General features: G+C 47.1%; 1 protein-coding gene and 2 long non-coding RNA genes across 5 annotated transcripts; 2 read left to right on the forward strand and 1 right to left on the reverse strand.

The window, feature by feature from the left end:
- Positions 1 to 5,458: 5,458 nt before the first annotated feature.
- tbx2b (T-box transcription factor 2b) lies at positions 5,459 to 13,677 on the reverse strand. Of its 3 annotated transcripts, none has more exons than XM_004075937.5 (8): positions 13,352 to 13,677; positions 12,403 to 13,245; positions 11,442 to 11,709; positions 10,103 to 10,249; positions 9,023 to 9,099; positions 8,749 to 8,918; positions 7,651 to 8,228; positions 5,459 to 7,154 (listed from the first exon to the last, which is right to left on the reverse strand). In XM_004075937.5, the coding sequence occupies exons 2-8, from the start codon at positions 12,759 to 12,761 to the stop codon at positions 6,705 to 6,707; spliced, it is 2,049 nt and encodes a 682-aa protein (XP_004075985.1). In that variant the 5' UTR covers positions 12,762 to 13,245; positions 13,352 to 13,677; the 3' UTR covers positions 5,459 to 6,704. The 3 variants fall into 3 exon arrangements, with proteins under 3 accessions (XP_004075985.1, XP_011481282.1, XP_078785878.1); XM_011482980.4 differs by having other exon boundaries at positions 10,103 to 10,264; XM_078929752.1 differs by having other exon boundaries at positions 10,103 to 10,264; positions 12,403 to 13,633.
- On the forward strand, positions 13,662 to 18,219 carry LOC144981574 (uncharacterized). Its single transcript, XR_013647173.1, has 4 exons — positions 13,662 to 13,879; positions 17,804 to 17,867; positions 17,973 to 18,040; positions 18,114 to 18,219. It is a non-coding gene; the product is annotated as an uncharacterized LOC144981574 (long non-coding RNA).
- On the forward strand, positions 18,215 to 18,844 carry LOC144981575 (uncharacterized). Its single transcript, XR_013647174.1, has 2 exons — positions 18,215 to 18,410; positions 18,618 to 18,844. It is a non-coding gene; the product is annotated as an uncharacterized LOC144981575 (long non-coding RNA).
- Positions 18,845 to 19,125: the final 281 nt, after the last annotated feature.

A 19,125-nucleotide genomic window follows, 5' to 3' on the forward strand; every position in this document is an offset into this window, starting at 1 on the left:
AAAAATCGAACCCGAGGCGTTTTTTTTTTTTGACGCTTTAACGCCTGGCGTTTTTTCGCGTCGATGTGCACACTCTCGTTGGTGCCCTTTGTTTAGTCACGAGGCGTTAAACGTCGGCGAAAATCGCCGGCGAAATTCGTCCCGGTGTGAACAGGCCTTGAGGGTGTGGAGCGCATACACGCGCGGTCAGTCGCCGTTTTGGACTTAAGGAAAAAGTAATAAAGAAAGTTTATCTTTAGTGACTGAGACTGGTTCTTTTGTCTGACCGGCCCAGAGGATCTGAGGGTTCGAACGCGGAAGTGAACCATGCGTCTTATTCATTCTGCGTCCAGCGGCTCCTCTGTAGATGTCTGCGCACTCAAAGGCAGCAGGGAGGGGAGGGGGTGTGGGCCGGTTTAGGTGATCAGAGCGACTTGCCGCTTGCTGGCTGTGCATTTGGGATGAAACGCACAACTGATGCTACCACTGCTTATAGTGGCTACTGGGGTGGCCACTGGGGTGGCCAGGTGTCGGAGAGGGGTGGCCATGGCCACCCCTGGCCACCCCCTGGTGGCGCCACTGCCGCAAGCCACTTCACGACTCCTCCGTTCCAATTTCACACACTGCCTTCATCAGCCAAGGACCAGGCTAACCACAACGGGAGACAGAGCCTTTCAGGCTGCTGCCCCTCGACTCTGGAACAATCTTCCACAATCCCTCAGAGCCCCACAAAGCCTTTGCACATTTAAAAAAGGATTAAAAACTTTCCTTTTTAATAATGCTTTTTAGTACTTTTGTTATTGTTGTTTTTGTCTTACTTTGTTCTTATTTTTAAAGCATTATTATTCCTGCCTTCATTGTAAGAGCTTTGAGATTTTACCCAAAATGTAAAGCGCATTCTAAATAAAATTCATTATTATTATCATTATTTTTTTTAATCTTCACTGGTGTCCATGGATTACATGAAATCTTTCCACCTTTATCCACCTTTATCATGGTAGGGAGAACACGTCAATGGTCATCTTAGTCATCCCCATAGGATAGCACAAGGGACACAGACTAATTTTTTAAATACTCAAGTATTCAAAGTCCTTTTTTCAGAAATTTCCAAATGGAACTGAAAGTAGATAAGACACAGCTCTCCAGTCATTGGTGTGACATTTGCAGCTTTTAACAATAGAAGCTGCAACAACACATCATCATCAGTAGGGTAAAACTAAACTGTCTCACGACGTTCTAAACGCCCGTACACACCGGGACAAATATTCGCCAGCGTTTTTCGTCACGTCTTTTGTGTTCACACACTGGCGATTTTCGCTGACGATGAGCCGAGCGAACATGCAATTTCATTCCCTGACATTAGATGGCGCTTAATGTAAAACAGAAATACTCCTGTACACAAGGTGGCGCTGCGCAACTTTACGCTTCTTAAAGGCACTTTTCACTCAGAAGAAGAGAGCAAGTATTTACGCGCTTGTCAGAATCAAACAAAGAAAACATGAATATTTCAAGCATCAGTAGCTCCAACTGGTGCTTGGTAAGGGGATGTTTAAGAATGTCCGTCATTATTTCTTCGCGGCTGTGTAGATGCAACTCGGCGTCTATCTTCTTCACTGGTATGTGTGCTCAGAAAGGCAGTTTTGTGTTTGAGTGTTTTACTGTAACTTCAGAGGCTCCAGACACGTGTGCAAAAGCGCCATTCTCATTGGTCGAATAGATTTCGACGTGACGCGTCAAAAAAGAAAACGAACCCGAGGCGTTTTTTAAAAAGTGACGCTTTGACGCGTGGCGTTTTTTTGCATCAGTGTGCACACTCTCATTGTGCCCTTTGTTTAGTCACGAGGCGTTAAACGTCGGCGAAAATTGCGGGCGAAATTCGTCCCGGTGTGTACGGGCCTTGAGCCCAGCTCACATTCCCTATTAGTGGGTGAATAATCCAATGCTTGGTGAAGATAAAAAACAACCTTTCATAATCCATATTGGGTCCTATAGTTCAATATATGAAAGAAAAGTCAATCTAGGGTTCTTATTGACTGAAAACCAAGTCTTTTTGTCAGCAAAGGTGTCTCTTTAAATGTTGCGGTTCTGAATTTTTGCTATTAAATACAAATGCAACCTAAAGTAAAAAAAAAAAAAGTATATCAACGTCAAAAGAATTTAATGTTCATTTTTTACATTAGTTGCTCAAATTCAAGTTTCAAATAAAAAGGAAAATAAATAGAATGACGGAAGATCAGGAGATATTAGGATCTGAAAAGGCTCCAAATCTAGGCTACACCGCGCAGGACTAGTCCTATCTGGACATCTAGGAGCACATTTTTCCTCATGAATGGCAGAAATAAATTTGTTAGAACTCAAACATCCAAAACTGTATGCCAGGACTGGATGAAGGCCTCTCTGAAGACGTGAAGTGGTTGAACCATCTCCATCTCTGGATCTGGATTGTCTGAATCTATGAGAGTCCACTGCAACCCTTTGAGATTTAACATGTCAACAGGAAAATGCTAACAGGTCTGAAAATGCATTCAGCTCTGTCACAGGGCTGTGAACCTGTGGGGGAATAAATCTGCTCTTTCTGATGCTGTCATGTACTGGAGTGGTCCTAAACATCTACCACGCTGCTTGATTTCCAGCAAACCCTGCTCATCATACAGCAGACCAGCTAGATCAGCTCACTCAGGGGTTTTTGACTGACTGAACACACCTGATCCTGGCTTTTAGCTGCAGGCAGGACATGGATGATGGGAAGACAAAGAGGATTGTGCATCTAAAGACCGCTACATCAAAGTAATGTGTGAAATGCGTGAATGTGCGCCACCTAGTGGCCAGGAGTGGTCTTCTTTAAATGATTCCAAACCGTGCACATGAAGTCCATCACATTTGTCTGACTTAAGTACATTTAGGGGTGTGAGTCTGAAAGAAGCACCTCCAGGTCATCACCAGTTAACCAACAGCACACCTACAAAGATTTTTTTAAATCCAATTATTTTTATTTTTACAGATACAATGTGAGCCATGAGATTTCCTGTCTGAACCTCTGAGAGAAGGATTTGTGTGTCCGACTCTTCTTTCCTATTGATCTGCTCCTTTGTGAGGGCGGGGTAAGGAGGAGAACCCGAAGGTACAGCCTGCGAGAGGTGAGTAAATGCAGCACAGCTACCTCAGAGTGGTGCCTGTTTTTCCCTCTGCATCCAGCAGGCGGCGACGGTTCTGCGTATGATCCACCACCTTCATGACTTGTTGCATGTGTTTCTCCTCTGATCTGTGTGTTATGAGCGGGTGATGGTTATAAATCCGTCTTGTTTCATTCTTTAGACAGACGTGTATTGGACGGACGGACAGCTTCGGCCTCGGTGCTCAGTCAGAACTGCATCTTATGTCGTGTGTTGATGCGTTTTCAGCTCTCAAGAGCTAAAATTTCCCCCACAAAAAGTTCCATCAACTTGTTGTGATGAACATTTTTATCATTCTGATTTTTCTAATCAGATAAAGGAGTTCTTGAACAGTCAGGGAGGTCCTGACTGGGCCCGCCCCCCGCGGCCCTGCAGGACAGTCTGTGACTGCTCAGCTGTGGGGCTTTACCTGAGGGGGGCAGCCAATGAGCTGCCTGCCTGCCAGGAGCTGGAGGAGCAGGAGGGAACAGCCGCGCCGCAGTGCAGAGCGCCGCGCGCCGCTGCTGTCAGAGCGCGCGGCTCCGAACGCCCTCACGGAATCCTGCGGGAGTCGTGCGTGGAGACAGAACCACTGGAAAAACAGTCACCAGAAGAACCGGGATGTTTGCGCCTGTTCTTATAGAAGGGATAAAGATAATTAATTTAGACGAGGGGGTACTTTTAAAAGTACACTCACAAAATGCTACTTTTTAAAATCATATACACAAAATACTAAAAATACCACAAAAAAAGATACTTCATGTTAAAAATAAGAAACTGTTATTCTGACTCTTTTTTTTTAGAAAAAAAAAACAACTATGGTTTTGGTCAGTATCTACAAATTCAGACACAGTTAAATAAATTATTTTTATTTGAGTGTTAATATATGAATTAATACATCGATAAGACATGCACATAAATAGTTTTTTTTTAATAGTAAAAGTTAGCTGAGGGAGTTTTTGTTGCTTTTGTAATTGATTCTAACACGTGTCCAAACTCCAAAAAACATTCAAATGTGAACAAACTTTTTTGTTTGTTTAGTAAAAATCTTTTACTGCTAAAAATAATTAAAGTTATACTTAATCAATTTTTTTTCAATTTATAAAAAATATGTAATTTTCAAAAATGTATATCTAAATAAATTTGGATTTTTTTAGGACGAAAACCTTCACACATTATCATCTAAAAACTTTAGCAGAATTCTCACACGATTTTTTGGGGTCACGCGCAGTTTGGAGAAGCGCACATTCGGTCCTTTCGCTGAACGTCATGCGTGAAAGCAGGCGTGAGAAGGGTGCGGGTCCAGGCGCGCTCCGGACTCCCCGCTGCAGCTGCTTACCCGGGTCTGACCCGGTCCACTGGGAGCTGGTTCCGTGCGTGACCCGGGTTCAGGAGAACTGCAGCTTCTGCTGTTGGCCCGCGGAACCTCGACATCACGCAACTGTGCTGATCGGTTAACAAAGTTGTGAATAATCTTGGCCTTTTTACACCGGCGCCGTCAACGGCCATTAGTGATGATCCACGGAGGCCATTGATCAGTCATTGACTGATTGGTTCAGACAAACACTTTTCTCTCCCAGTGCGCGAGGTCGTGTCTCTCCTACTTAATTGAAGAAAACAGAGGGGCAACAATGGCCCCCGCCACAGAATGAGAGTTTTGTGGTTGTTTCTACAGAAAGAAAAGAAAATGAAGAAGAGGGGGAGGACGAGGAAGAGGAGGAGGGGGAGGAGGGGAGCTCTAATTAGGAAGCGGGGCTGTGTGGAGGCTGTGGCCGTCAGGCAGGCGACAGGCGCCGGGTCCCGGACAAAAGGCTGTCTGCTGCCCTAACCCCCCCTGCGTAACCCTTTAAACCGACACACACGCGCGCGCGCGCGCAAAGACACACACACACTCACACGCAGGGGCCTCAAAATACGTATTTAGGAGAAAAACATAAACAAACAAACAAGCAACAAAGGCTGCGTGAGAGGAGGCCCGCATTCTCCTGCACGGAACCTGGACTGCAGAGCGGGAAACCTTCTTTCTAGCCGGTTTTTAAAAAATACCGCCGCCTACAGCTTAAAAACAAAACAGTAACCCTAGGATGAAATAATTCTTGCTTTTGTTCGATCAGATGTTGGTAATCTTTCCAGTTCAGCATGAAAACGGCTCCGTTTTTGTTTCCAAATCCACAAAGCAGAAACTGCAGCTGCCTGTTCCTTTCCGCGACCGACAGAGGGCGCTCCTACCCCACTTTCAACAAGAAGTCCACGCGTGATTCCAACGACTCCGTTTCTTTTTTAGTTAAAAAAATAAAAATGATGATGATGATCATTAAAATGCAAACTTTTAGCACAACGATACTTTTATTGAAATTGTAAGACAATAAAAAATAAAGGGAATAGAAAGATAGACGGGGACAACCAGCAGAAACAACACAGAACGGTTCTGAGTGTGAACGCTGCGCCCAGAAGGAGGAACTGCTCTGTCTCCACACTGGAGTCAAAGAAGTAACCTGAGGTGGTTTGTTGTTGTTATCTTTCCTTTCCTTTGTCTGTTAGTGGATGTGAACTAAAACATGGCACACACATGTCTGCTAAAAAAAACAAAACAAAGAAAGAAATGCCATAAAACCAGCGATGCTTCATACAGCATTTCCAAACCAGCGGCTACATAACTTCAATTTACAGTTTATATTCATGTAAAACGGGAGAAATGGGCATGAGGGAAATAAAGAAGGGACAGCTTCCACGGAAATATGTACAGGCTAATATACAGTTTTAAATAAATTAATACCAATTGCATATTCTTGGATCTTAGCTTTATTTACAGATTTTCTTAATTACATAAATAGTTCAGAAATAATATTTCTGGCAAGAAGTGACAGGTGTGTGTTTTCCTCCCAGTCGCAAACGCCCCCCCCCCCCCCCCCCCTCTTTTTGAAATGGTCAGACCGGCCCACGGCGCCACGCGGCTCCGCTCCAGCCTCGGTTCGTGGGAGAGGAGCGGGACTTGGATGCTTCAAGTGAGGAAAAGTCGTGCGTGGAGCTGCAGGCTCAGACAGGTCGCACAGATGCGTGAGGCCCCAGAGGGGTCCCGCGTGGTTCATGACTGGATGCTTTTCCTTTTTCGAGCTGTTCCTCTTCCTCCAACTCAAGTGGTTCTTGTTTTTTAAAGTCAAATAACATAAAACTAGCTCTAGCTCTCGTTTGTATCGTTGCACTTTTCTGGATAATTTCCTGTTTTCCCCCTGATTTAATCAGCAGACCCCCCCCCCCTTTCAGACCAAACACGGACACACAACCTTCAGCAGCTGCTGACCCTGCACACATTGAGGGAGGCTCTCCAGCGCAGCCTCAGAGCAAACCTTCCATGCGTGTGAGTGTGTTTAAATGGTTAAATATAATCATTTGGACTACATTTTTGTCTACCTGAAGCTTTGTTCCAAAAACCGTTTGTAATCAGCCTCCATCGACCCCCCCCTCCCGTCGTCCCACCCTCCTCTCAGTCTCTGTGATGTGCTGTACAGGACATTTGCACGTATTGTCCTCTGGTTTTCAAGCCTCGTGTTCATCCCAAGCTTTGGGCCTGGATCACTTGGGGGAATCAGTGTTTGGGGAGGGCTCCCTCTGGCTCTCCAGGCCGCTCACCAGTCTCTGGATACTCTGCAGCTCGTTCACAGAGTCCTTCATGGAGGGTTTGGGAGATGCCGCTCTTCCACTGGAGCCTCCCGTCTTGTGGGTGCTGTGGTGCTCTGGAGCTGGGCTGCCCTCCCTGCTGCCGGGCTTGGAGGTCTCTGAGGCCAGATTCAGGCTGCCAGGCAGGCCTGTGGTGAGCAGGGTGGAGCTCTGGGACAGCGACATGGGGAGCTGGTAGGGGTTAAAGCGGAGACGTGGCCGGGTCGAGCCCAGAAAGGGGTTCCTGGAGAGTGGGCTGGACGTGCTGGAGGCAGGGAGAGCTGAGGCGGAGGCTGCAGCTGCAGCGGCTGCCATGTAGGTGTAGGGGTACGGGAAAAGACCCCCAAATGGAGGCATAGGAATGCCCTGTACAAAAGAAAAAGAAAGACTTAGCTGCAGATCACTTATTTCAGACAAGTAGACAAGTAAAACACCTTCCTGTCGGTAATAAAAAGACACCTTTAATATTTTTTCTCAAAACTTCATTCAGCATGGTTAGCATAAATATTTCAATCCACTTTGAGAAAGTGCCAAATGTAAACAAATATCTCCGATACTGATTTAAGGCTGTTTAAAGTATAATTATGAGGGCCTAATAAACGAGTTTTTAATTTATGACCATTCTTTAATGAAATTATCCAGTTTCATTTTAAAATGTCAAACTATCTGCTGTCTTCCTGACGCGAAGCACACATTTTCTTTCAGAGGGGATCTTGTAAGCAGGCCCATTTCTGGCAGTTTAAGGTAAAAACATGGTCTGCACACAGAGCCTTGAACGCTACATTTCCCGTCTCTTTCCTTTCATTTAGAGCAACAGGTGTAGGAGTAAACAAAACCCTTGAGACTGAAGGAGACTCCGTACCTGAGAGGCGAGCATGTGCTGAGACAGATGGAAGGGGAAGGGGTTTGGGGTTCCTCCTGTGCTTTGGGCAGAGAGACTGCCGTTTTCCAAAGCGCTTGCTCCTGAAACAGAGGCCAGTAGATGCCCCATGCCCATGGCAGAAAATGCTCCAGGGGCCATTGCAAATTGCCCTGGGTGAAACAACAGTGGTGATCCGGCGTTCAGAGGGTTAAAGAACTGCTGGCTGTGAAGACCAGACAGAGCCAGGCTTTGTAAGTGACTGGGGCTGAAGTGTGAGGGGCTCTCCGTTTGGACCACTAGAGGGGAGAAAGTGTCCTTACTGGCACTAATGCCTCCACTCTCTGAGTCCTTTGTGAGCGCGTCCGTAGTGTCCTTCCTGTGCCTGCTCTCCGTTTTGTCCTTCTCCAGGTTCCTTATACTAAAAATGGAATCATCCTTCTTTTCAGCACTTGCTCTTTCCCTCACACGTTCCTCACACCTGGAGCTGTAGGGCGACATGGGCTCAGTTCCCGGGCTGTTGGAGCCGTGTTCATCGTGATGCTCCAGCTCTTGTTCACTGTCAGTGCACGTTTTTTCATCTGAAAGGTAAAAAGTGACAAGTTTTCAATGAGTTTTCTTTTTTTAAAGTTTTGACAATAGAGCTGACCCTTTTTTCAGACTATCAGAATGCTCTCGTACGTGTGTCTTTCAGAAATAGCCAATCCTCTATAGGACTCTAACGTATTTAGGTCATCTACAACTTTCAGTAAAGAAGGTGACAGTTTTTGTGAAAAGTCTGACAGCTTGATTATGTTCAAACCAGCAAACAAGCAGACTCTTTAAAAAAAATCCTTCCATGATTAGAGCACATCTGATAATAGAAGCCTAACATAAACAACAGCACTAATAGTAGTAATGTATTTTTGGTGTGCAGAACTTTGCATTGCATAATGTATAAAAAGTGCTATATAAATAATAATAATTATAATAGGTATGAATTATTTTTCTTATGTGTTTTGTTTTTTAAGTTAAACATTTCCAATAATATGGCTTTATTTAATTATTATTTGCCTCTTCCGTAAAAAACAAAGGCTAAAACCAGAACAGGAAGTGTCTCACCACGGCTGGGCCTGCTGAACCTGAGCGGGCTGGTCCCACCACCCACCGGGGAGTGGACGGCGTCCCTGCCGGCCGGAGGCTCACTGGACGAAGCGTCGGAGTCTGCACCTTCTCGGTCCGCCTTGCACTGGTCTTCATACATGCGCAGTGACGGCATGGTGAGCTGCTTTCTGCAATAAAATACAACAAAATAAAATGAAATAAAATGTTTAAAAAAAATTCAAACGTTGTGCGCACGCGCAATGGCTGCACAGGTGCTCAGCACTGGGCTTACCTTTTTTCTCTCCTCCCGTTTCCCGTGTCCCTGAATCCTTTGGCAAATGGGTTGTTGTCAATCTTCAGCTGCGTTATCTGTCCACCGATAAACGAGAGGGATTTATATTAAACCACAGCAGCAGCGCACAGCTGACACTCCCATCACGCACTGTCCACGCGGGCAAACGGCGCGTTCGCATTAACACTCGGGCGGGAGCCGCATCAGTAATGAGAGCGCAGTGATGGAGCGTAATTTTCATCAGCCCCCGGAGAAACATTCTGTCGCTAAATCCTCATCGATGAGGCCACACAAGCCCCCCAACCCGAGGAGGAGCAGGCAGGAGGCGCAACACTTGAGCAGATGCCTGCATATCAATAATTAATATTGCGGTCGGGATCCGCACCGCATCCTGGTGTGGACCAGCCCACTGTTTGGGGTGGGTGCGGTGCGAGGAGCGACGCAAGGGCTACTGTGGCTCCCGGCTCCTGCAGGCCCTCAGTCTGCCTGTCTGTCTGCCTCAATGCGCAGCTGAAGTGGCATCTGTCCACTCTGGCTGCAGGGTGACCGGACCATTTTAACAGCCTCTAATCGATGCTGACTCATTGCTATAAACTTTTACGACGGAGAGAACCCCGCGCCCAGGACACGAGCCCTAATTAGCTCCGCCATGAAGAGCAGAAGTGCATGGGCCGGGGCGCGTGCCCGTATACGTTATATATTTCTTTTAAAAATTATACTAACAATAACTCCAGCGTCTTTCTTTCCATTTCCGCTTTAGTGAGTATACAGCTGCCACCATATTGCATCACAACAAACATCGCGTTTTTACTCCATCTCTGAAGCTGTTTGAGCGCAGGAAGAGCTAAAAGGACGCAGAGGAACCACAAGCAGACATTTCTGCGCAGCCTTCAAATTCCAAGCACGGCGCCAATTAAAAAAATCAAGTGGGACATGGGAGTCCTCAGCAGGGAAATTAGGCGACCTACAAAATCAGATTAAGTCTTAGGGGTTTGGTGGCGGGGGAGGGGGCGCATATAGGGCATTTATTACGCAAACCGCTGGGGTAGGACGGAGGTCGTGCGCGCAGCGTGAACTCACCTTGTCGTTCTGATACGCCGTCACGGCCACGAACTCGGTCTCCGGGAAAACGTAGGTGCGGAAGGTGCTGTAGGGGAGCTTCAGGATGTCGTTGGCCCGCACAATGTGGAACCTGGGCTGATACTTGTGCATGGAGTTCAGGATGGTCTGCATGGAGCAAAGCTTTGGAGTGAATAAACAGCGTGTTTTTGTTTCTGCAGGATGTTTAATCACCAGCTTCACTCTCACTCCACTCAAATACAGCCACTGCTCTGTAATTAGCGCCGGACCTAGTCCTAAAGTCGAGCAGGCCACACATGGCACGGCTAACGCGCACATCAGATCCACATTAAAACATGAAAAATTGAAACAACACATTTGTGTCATTTATTTAAAAATCAACGGCTTAATTTTATTTGTAACATATAACAAACATTTAGTCATTGAAAAAAATCGTTGTATTAAAAAAGACCAGAGTCAAAAATTTACTATGCATAAAATATAAACCAAAATAAACAATGATAACATTTTTAGGACATTATCCAGAACAGAAACAAGCATTCTACTCAGAAAAGACCCTTCACGCATATTTTAGTCGGTAACAATGTATTCATATGTGGAAATACTAAAATATGCTTTAGATTTTTTCGGTTTTTTTTTAACAAAAATGAAAAGTGCAAACGAGTGGAAAACATGCATTCTAAATTTTGAAGAGGACTGAATGGTTAAATGTCCTCAAAACAATTTTAATAGAGCAATATCTTATCCATTAGATTATTCTACACTACAATATTTGAAAATTCAGCACAATTTCCTGTAAATTGTTATTGTGCTGTACGTTGGTGCACAGCTGATCAGGCTCGGACAAGTCGTTTTTGTTGGAGCCTCTGTTTCAGCCGGAGCTTTCTCCTGCCTGCCTGCCTGCCTGTCTGCCTGTTTGTCTGCCTGGCTGTCCGCTCCGCAGGCCCGCAGCAGTGGGGAGCTCTGACTGAAGCAGGGGGGGGGGGGATTCAGCCGGCTGATAATACTCTGTGAGCTGCAGGGAAACATTAGCTCCGTGCGTGTCAGCAGCGCCTGGAACACGAGTGGCGACAAAGTGTCAACAGCTATAGACACGAGGGTGTCTCATCCACACGCCTATGATTCTATGTAGGCTTGAATAATATTTCTGCAACGCCTTTGCATCAAAATAATATTCCTTTCTGTTTTTTGTGTCAGCAGTGTTCCGCCTGTGTGTGTTTCTTCTTCCGGCTGCAGGGTCAAACGTAACGCCAGACTTTAGTTTGTGTTTTTAAATGAATGTAGTTATTTATGTAGGTTACTGTAGCAAAACAGAAACAGAAATAAAGGCTGTACTCACAAATCCGTGTTTATCCGAGATGTTGTTGGTCAGCTTGAGCTTGTGGAAGGCTACAGGCTTGGCCATCCACTGCTCTCCGGTGGCCGGGCTGTCCGGGTGGATGTACATCCTCTTGGGCATCTCCGGGTCGGCCTTCCCCGCCACCATCCAGCGGGAGTTGTGGAACTTGTAGCGGCAGTCGTCGGCCGCCACGATGTCCATCAGCAGGATGTATTTGGCTTTTTTATCCAGGCCGTTTATTCGCACTTTGAATGGGGGGAACATCCTCCTGCAGACACACACAGGCGTGGGTCAGACACGCGCTACGGACACGCTGGTGGGTTGGGACATTCACGCCACAGACGCAGAAAAGGCCTCCGTGAGTCCGTCAGCCTCTGCGGGCGCGCTTTCCCGGCCAAAACGGAGTTGCACATTTATGACCACAAATAAGCAGCTTTTTGAAGTGACAGCCGCTTTAGAAACGCCAGAAGCCCTGCTGCCTTCAGGAGATAAAACCTGATAACAGCACTGAACCCCTTACACACACACACACACACACACACACACACACGGACACACACACACACAGACACAAAATCACAAAAATTCACTTTGATCGTAGAGAGAGAAATTAAAATCATTCCGAATAGATTCGACTTTTTTCTGGTGGTAAATTTTGCCTCCACGCATGAAAACAAATGTCTAAAATCTGCCTTTTCACTGCAGTGTTTGTTCCTCTGCTTTGTGTTCAGACAGATTTTTGTTTCTTCTCTAGAATCAAAAATATTTTTGCAACAGACTGATAATCTGTGGACCAGAGAAAAGGCCTGTCCACCAGACCAACAGATGTTACTATTGCTTTAGATTTGATTTTAGCGGCCTATAGTGGAAATATTACGGTTATTTTCTGGCTAAACAAATAGAAAAACTCATTTGGGTGCATTTAGGAGAACAAAAGCTTTTTTTCCCCTGTGATTCCTACCTTCCGGATTTGGTTATAACCATCTCTGTTCCGAGTTTGTGAAACTGGTCCCACAGATCCTTGGCTTCCAGTGTTACTTTGGGGTCGTCGTCTACTTCCTCCTCGGGCTCTAGACTTTTCATACCACGCAGATGAGCCGCCTGATGGTGGCTCAGAGCCGGGTGCAGCCCAGCCTCCGCCGCCCCGCTCAGGCCGTGATCCGGGATGGGCTTGGTGAGAGCCCCGGGAGGCAGGCTGAGCGCCGGGAAGAAGGAAGGCTGCGCGGCCGCCAGAAAGGCGGACATGGGGAAGTCAGTCGGCCGGTGCGCGTGGAAAGGGTGATAAGCCATTGCAGTCCCTGTAAAAACTGGATCTCTCATCGGTGCATCCACAAAAACCGTGAAACGATGGACGTGTCAGTGGTATCTTCCTCCGGGTTCAAGGCGGATTAGATCCGCGTCTGTCGAGCTCTTTTGGCGAAGCGGCGTGGAGGCGCACGGCGGCCCGCCGGTCGCTCAGTCAGTGTGTCGCGGGACTGAAACGGCAGCTGAGTAAGAGTCGCTGCTCCAGTCCAGAGCTTTTCCTCCAGCTCGTCCGCTGAGCTTCAGCAGGAGCCGCGCTGTGACGGCAGAGCCGGGCTGCGCAGCGCGCCTCTCTCAGGAATGAGCTGCTTCTCTGCTTCAGTCATCCCTCTCGGACTGGAGAGATGTGGCTCCGTTCACTGCAGATCTGTTACTATCTCACATGTCCTTCCTGCCTTCATCCCCAACACTAATGAACCAAGCCCCTCTGATTGCTGATTTTACGCTTTCTGGACCAATTGTAGGCCCCTATAGGCGTGGTTCTGACAGCTCCGGCCAGACTCTGAGAGGGGAGGGGGGACAAGAAGGTGTCGGAAGCATTAGCAGTAAGAAAACATGTCAACAGAATAAAATATTAACCAATGACAGGAAAGATCGGGAAATCCCACCCCCACTTCCAATCCAAACACCGGCTCAGCCCGCACTTCTTGGCCGGTGGAGGCATCACCTCTCTCGGCTTGCGTTTGTGCAATGTCGCCTCCGGAAAAGCCGAGCTGTCCACAGACTGAGGAGCCGCGTCCACGCTCCCCTCTGTCTGCCAGAGCGGCTGTCCACAGCTCACCTCCACAGAGGAGCCGCGTCCACGCTCCCTCTGTCTGCCAGAGCGCCTCACTCACAGCTGCTGCTCCTGCCCGGTCGCTCTCTGTAGGCTAACACACTGGCTGTGATGTGGGCTGTTTTGACGCTCAGCCTGGATTTGCCTCACACTCGCCCAGGCGGCGCTCCCAGCCTCAGACAGCTCCGGCTCCCCCCTGCGGGAGGTGCTTCTCTGCGCGTCTTCCTGATCGGCCTGACGGGGAGGCAGCCGCGCAGGAGCGCAGTCTGGAGGAGCAAACACCGAAACTGCGCAGAGAAAAAGAAAATAAAAAGAGGAAACCAGATGAGCTCTGACTGCGCGTTCAGAGAGGAAGAGCGCGGTGAGTGCAGTCTTCAGACAAACCGCAGAGATTTGATGCAGATAGAGTTGAGTTTACAGCTGCGCGTCCGAGTGCCAATCGTCTGTTACCCATCAAACAGACGCAGTGATTTAGATCGGGGTTCAGTGCAGGCCGGAGCGGCACGTTGTCAAACTGGGGGACAGTGCGGGGCCCCTCCCGCCCGCCTCCCCACACTCTGCTCCCTTAGAAAAGTCCAGCGCCTGATTAACTTGGACTCCGTTTGTTAGACAGCAGCTCGGCGCCAGTCTGCGGATGCGCCACAATAAGAACAATCTATTGTCTCTTTAGATTTTCCCTGAAGTGTTGCCTGTTCCCGTCCTGGCGCCCCAACACTCATCCGCGTCTCTGTCCTGCTCTAGTCAACACTTAGTGAAGACTGGAATCTCTGCCAACTTCGTTTTCGTCATTTTGTTTAACAAAACAATCATGGAGCGAGTCTCACCTTCACCGCCGCCCGCAGCACTGAACATTTTTTCAAATTTTGCGCTAATCTTTTATGAATTAATAGACAATGCTTGATTTTGGTCTGAGAACATGAGGATGTTCTGCTGCAGACAAAGATGTGAAACACTGTCAGAGCGCGACACTTTGGCGCTTCTGTTCGGCGGTGCACACTTGTTGCTCGGCATCCAGAGAGCCAGCAGGCCGACAAGAACCGAGCGCCGCCCGCCGCACCGCATGCAGAGCGCGCGCTGGCGCTTCTGGGTCATTCTAGAACCACCCGAACTCAACTTCAGAGCGCAGACATCCTCAGCCGACATTTGGCAAAATGTTTCTTTGATTTCTTTATGTTGTGCACTTGACCAGACCGGGCTCCTATGCTGCGGCTGCGCACTATTGACTGAAAGAGAAAAAGAACCGTGGCATATGGACGTGGATAATGGTTTTTCTCCCAGAATACTCACAACAGGATAATTGTATCAACAATTCTTGTGCAAATTAGTCACCATTTATTTGTTCTGCGCCTTCAACGGCACAGAAGCCTCCATTACGCGCGATTTAAAAGTCATTAAGTGGAAGGACTGCTCCGAGCTGCTGGTAATTCTTGGGGCGCTGCACTGACAGATTAGCACATCCTCTGTGCCGGGGATTCATAACAGCAGGCAGGAAATATGCTCTCTGCACTTGTTCTGAGCGAGGGAAGAATGTTTCAGCTGTTAAAGAATCAGTAAACCACAAAGAAAAGCTCTTACGGGTGTTTGCATGTTGAAAACTTGTCTAAGAAAAACTATTCTAATCAGACAAAATGAGACAGAAGATCTGCGGCGCGGATGAGAGACATGAATGCGTGTATGTTGCCCCCCAGCCTGAACCTGGGCTCAAATTAGAGGAGAGTTCGTGCTTCTCAGCTCCACATTTTGTGTTTTTTCCGTGCCCTTGACGCGCCCGCTCAATACTGCGCACAGCACTTACAGATGTGAAAAAGTGCGTCAAAAGCGTCTTCCTTCCCGATGATTTGGCTCCACATCCGCTTTACAGACGCTCTAATTACAACAAACCGGACCGTTTTGCGCCATGTTCGTTTAGAATCGAGTATTGTTTTTTCCCCTCTCCTACACATTGTTCCCTTCTTCCTTACATCTCTCCATCTTCTCCTCCCATCTCCCTGCATCATCTCTCCGGCTATATTTAGCGGCTAGACTGAGGCCTTGGCGCCAGACCGTTTAAGACCTGTCAAAGTCCCTCATATTTCCTCTTGTCACATGGAAGCCCGGCGACCAGCGGCCCTCTCCTCCTCCTTCTCCCCATTCTGTCCTTCCCTCCTCCTTTCACTCCTCTCTTCAACTCCTCCACTTCCTCCTCTGCCCGATGGCACATGTCAGTGCTGACTTGTGGAAAAGTCTAGCATTTCCCAGCCTGTCCCTCACAGTGAAGCGCACGCTCCCCTTGTTTGGAGCAGCGGAGATGCTGCTTTGCGATCAGGTTCTGCTGTCACAAAAACATTTTCTCTAGATCTGACTTCATGACAAACCCAAACTACTTCTACTCAGATCCGGTTACCATGCAAACTCCCGCGTGGGAACTGCCGTTTAGGTCTGACTAACAGGTGGGAGGCCAGGCGGAGCACCTATACTATAGTGGTCCACAGAAGCTGAGGAGGTGACAGCAGCAGGGCCGATCAGATTCTCCTGTCCCCACAGAAACCAAAATCCCTCTCCGTCAGGAACCGTTTGGGGCCTTTTTAAGAACAGATACCGTCACGTGACTCTGAATCCACGCAGCTGCGTGCGGCCGGTGTGAATGACACACCTAAAAACTCCCGTTACAATCCACGATAGTGGTAAAGTGTCACCAATGATGTTTGAGAACTTCCTCGAGGACAAACTTTTTTATTCATTGTGTGTGCGTGTATGCGCGTGTTATTTGTCCATTAAAATCAAATTTCAAAATAGGATAAAATGTTATTTATTATCTCCGTTGTTTCTAGTTGGGTTGCGCGCTCTGAGCTCCATGTGATCATCTTCATTAAAACCCTTGTTTATTGTCAAATAAAAGCTCGTCAGTGTTTTTTTTATTTTTTATGAACGAGTCCTACTCTGTGAAATGAAAAATCGACTCTTTCAAAATGAATTTTCTGAAAAGAGTCTGAGAAAAAACTTATCTTGCTTTTGGGTGGATTTTTTCTTTGGGAGTTTAACCTAAAAAGTTGTAACTAAATTAAAGAAACGTTTCCAGGCTGTTACGAGTCGGGGGATGAGAACAACCGTGTGTGTGTGTGTGTGCGTGTGTGTGTGTGTGTGTGTGTGTGTGTCTATTTAGTGCAGGACACAATACAATGTTCTCGTTTTTCTTGTCTTTTCTAGTATTTGTGCCTCTTACTAATTTTGTACTTATTTTCAAGAGAACATGAATAGTGTTGGTGTTCCTGAGCAGAACCGAGCCAGTCTGCTCTGCAGATGTGTTGACAGCGCGCAGAAGCAGCGCGCGCAGCTGCAGCGCCGGGAACACAGAATCACATTAGCAGCACAAACTACCTGCAGGCCTCCGCTGCTGCTCCTGCGCGCGCAGACCTCAACAGGCATCCGAACCCACGTCCACACTGAAACCTGCAGGGAGCTTCTCTTGATAGACTTTTAAAAATTATGTGGCTATATCTAACGGAAAAGAGGGGAAATCAGGCTTAAAAGAAAATACAAATAAGCGTCAAATAGTGAGCACTGGCGCGCGGGAATAGAGGTGAGTGTGATCAGACCCCCATAGAATTAAACTGGGGGGCAGTTGCGTCCGCAGACGGATATGAGTCTAAATGCGTTCCAGTGAAATTCAGAAATGAATTGATTCAGTTTTCTTGATAAAATAATGCACTTAGCTTCTTAATTTTGATTCGATTTATTTCAAACTGTTTGTTAATTACAATAAAGTATTTTTTATTGATCACCCTGAAGTCGTGGAAACAGTTTCTTCTGACCTGAAAACGACCCGCAGACCTGCGCTGTGGCTGTGCGCAAATGTAATTTGCCCCTGCTTCTGTTCTTTGCATGTCTGGCATTTATCTCGTGCCTTGAGGTGCCTCCTGCGTTATCTGGGCGGGTGCAGCAGAGGAGACATTCGGGTATTCGCATTGAACATAAGAAACAGACGCTGCAGCGCGCGCGCCTTCTCGCTTTTTGCGCGTGTTGCATTGAAATGTCTGTCAGTATTAAAATCGGGGAATCTTCAAATATGTGAACCTGTCTCAGTAAAGACATAGGAGGAATATGCAGAGACACCTGCTCACCTGAGAAAACCCTTCTTTAAAGACTGAGTTCATGTCACAACTGAAAGGACAGAAAACCCCGCTGCTGCATGCGTGAAAACACAAAAGCAGCGGGAACTCAGATCATCTCAACAGCTCACGATGACTCGAAGGCAGGTTTGGGCTGTTGACTCCTCCTTCTGAAAAGTCATTATTTTATCCACCAGAAATCCCCCGGAGCCACCCGAGCTCTCTGCGCACGCGCCACGCCGCCCACATCTTCTGCTGCAGGTAGGATCTTATCTGTCAGAATCCACCTGTTCCTCACTTTGATTTGTGTTTTACGCAAGTGTTCAGGAGCCTCTCCTCCTCTAACGCAATTCCCTGACCGAACAGCCCCGGTGGTCCCGAGTAAAAGCTTCAGATACGGGATCAGGTGAGGAGACGTTCAGGCTTCCTCTCAGGTACTCTGTCTCTGTGCGTGACTGTCACAGCCTTTTTAAAACGTTGATCTTATATTCTTATGTGTCTGTACAGCTGACCTGCTCACCATTTTTGGTTGGGATGTCACTGCTGTTCCCATCACATTCCCTCCGTTTTAGCAGGAATTAGAACAATTTAAAGCCATGGCTTATAATGAAAATAAATACGGAGGAATGAATCCACACAAGTCGGATCCAGGTTAAACATGTTCGAAGGAGCCTGCAGGTGTCAGCTGTTCTACAAGGAAAGGTGTGTTTTACACTGCACCTTGAAAAACCTCCAAACAAACCTGCTGCAGGTCCTTCCTGAGAAAACGGAGGTCACCAAGGCACTGGGGAGAGCTTCAAAAGAGTGAGTTCATGTACGAAGAATGATTGTGGAAAAGAAGCCTGTTACAAACAATACAGGATGACTTATTTAGACCTGAGGAAAAACCTGCTCTGACCTCCCTCTGCTGGAGCTGGAGCTGAACCTGTGAGCAGATGTTCAGAAATGGAGGGATGGCCGCTCCCACATCCGTTAATGAAGACACGTTTTTATTCTTCTGCCATATTCTAGCTGCTGGGGACCTTCAGGGATCACGCCACTGCACGCAGGAGGTCCGTGTTCTGGACTCTGTAGGTTCCAGCAGCTCCTTCAAGAGGCGGTTCTGGAGTCCAGAATCAGTGAGCAAGACCCAATTTTACCCAAAAAAAAAAAAATAGATTTTTAGAATGGTACATTTTTTGATAAGACAAAAAAGTGTTTGTGAGACCTTGAAATAAAAAACCTTTTTGATAGCAGAATGTGGTTTCTGTCTTGCTTCAAAGTGCTTCAAGCATCCAGTAGTAAAGAGACTCTTTCAGGCTGTCTCTGCTGCTGTGGCACCACCTCCCTTTGCTTCCAAGACTTCTGGACATATTCAGAAACCAAAATGCACCAAAGAGAAATACTGAGTGAAAACATGACAAAAAGTGTTTTATGGTAAAGCTACAAATGCGGTCAGACTTTTTCTTGACTCTTTAAGAAGTAAGAGCTGGCCATAAAAAGTCCCTTAAACTATTTACTGCCTGTTAAAAAATATGGT

Source organism: Oryzias latipes, chromosome 13, assembly GCF_053564925.1.
Source record: "Oryzias latipes strain Hd-rR chromosome 13, Olatipes_Hd-rR_3.1".
Taxonomy (NCBI): domain Eukaryota; kingdom Metazoa; phylum Chordata; class Actinopteri; order Beloniformes; family Adrianichthyidae; genus Oryzias; species Oryzias latipes.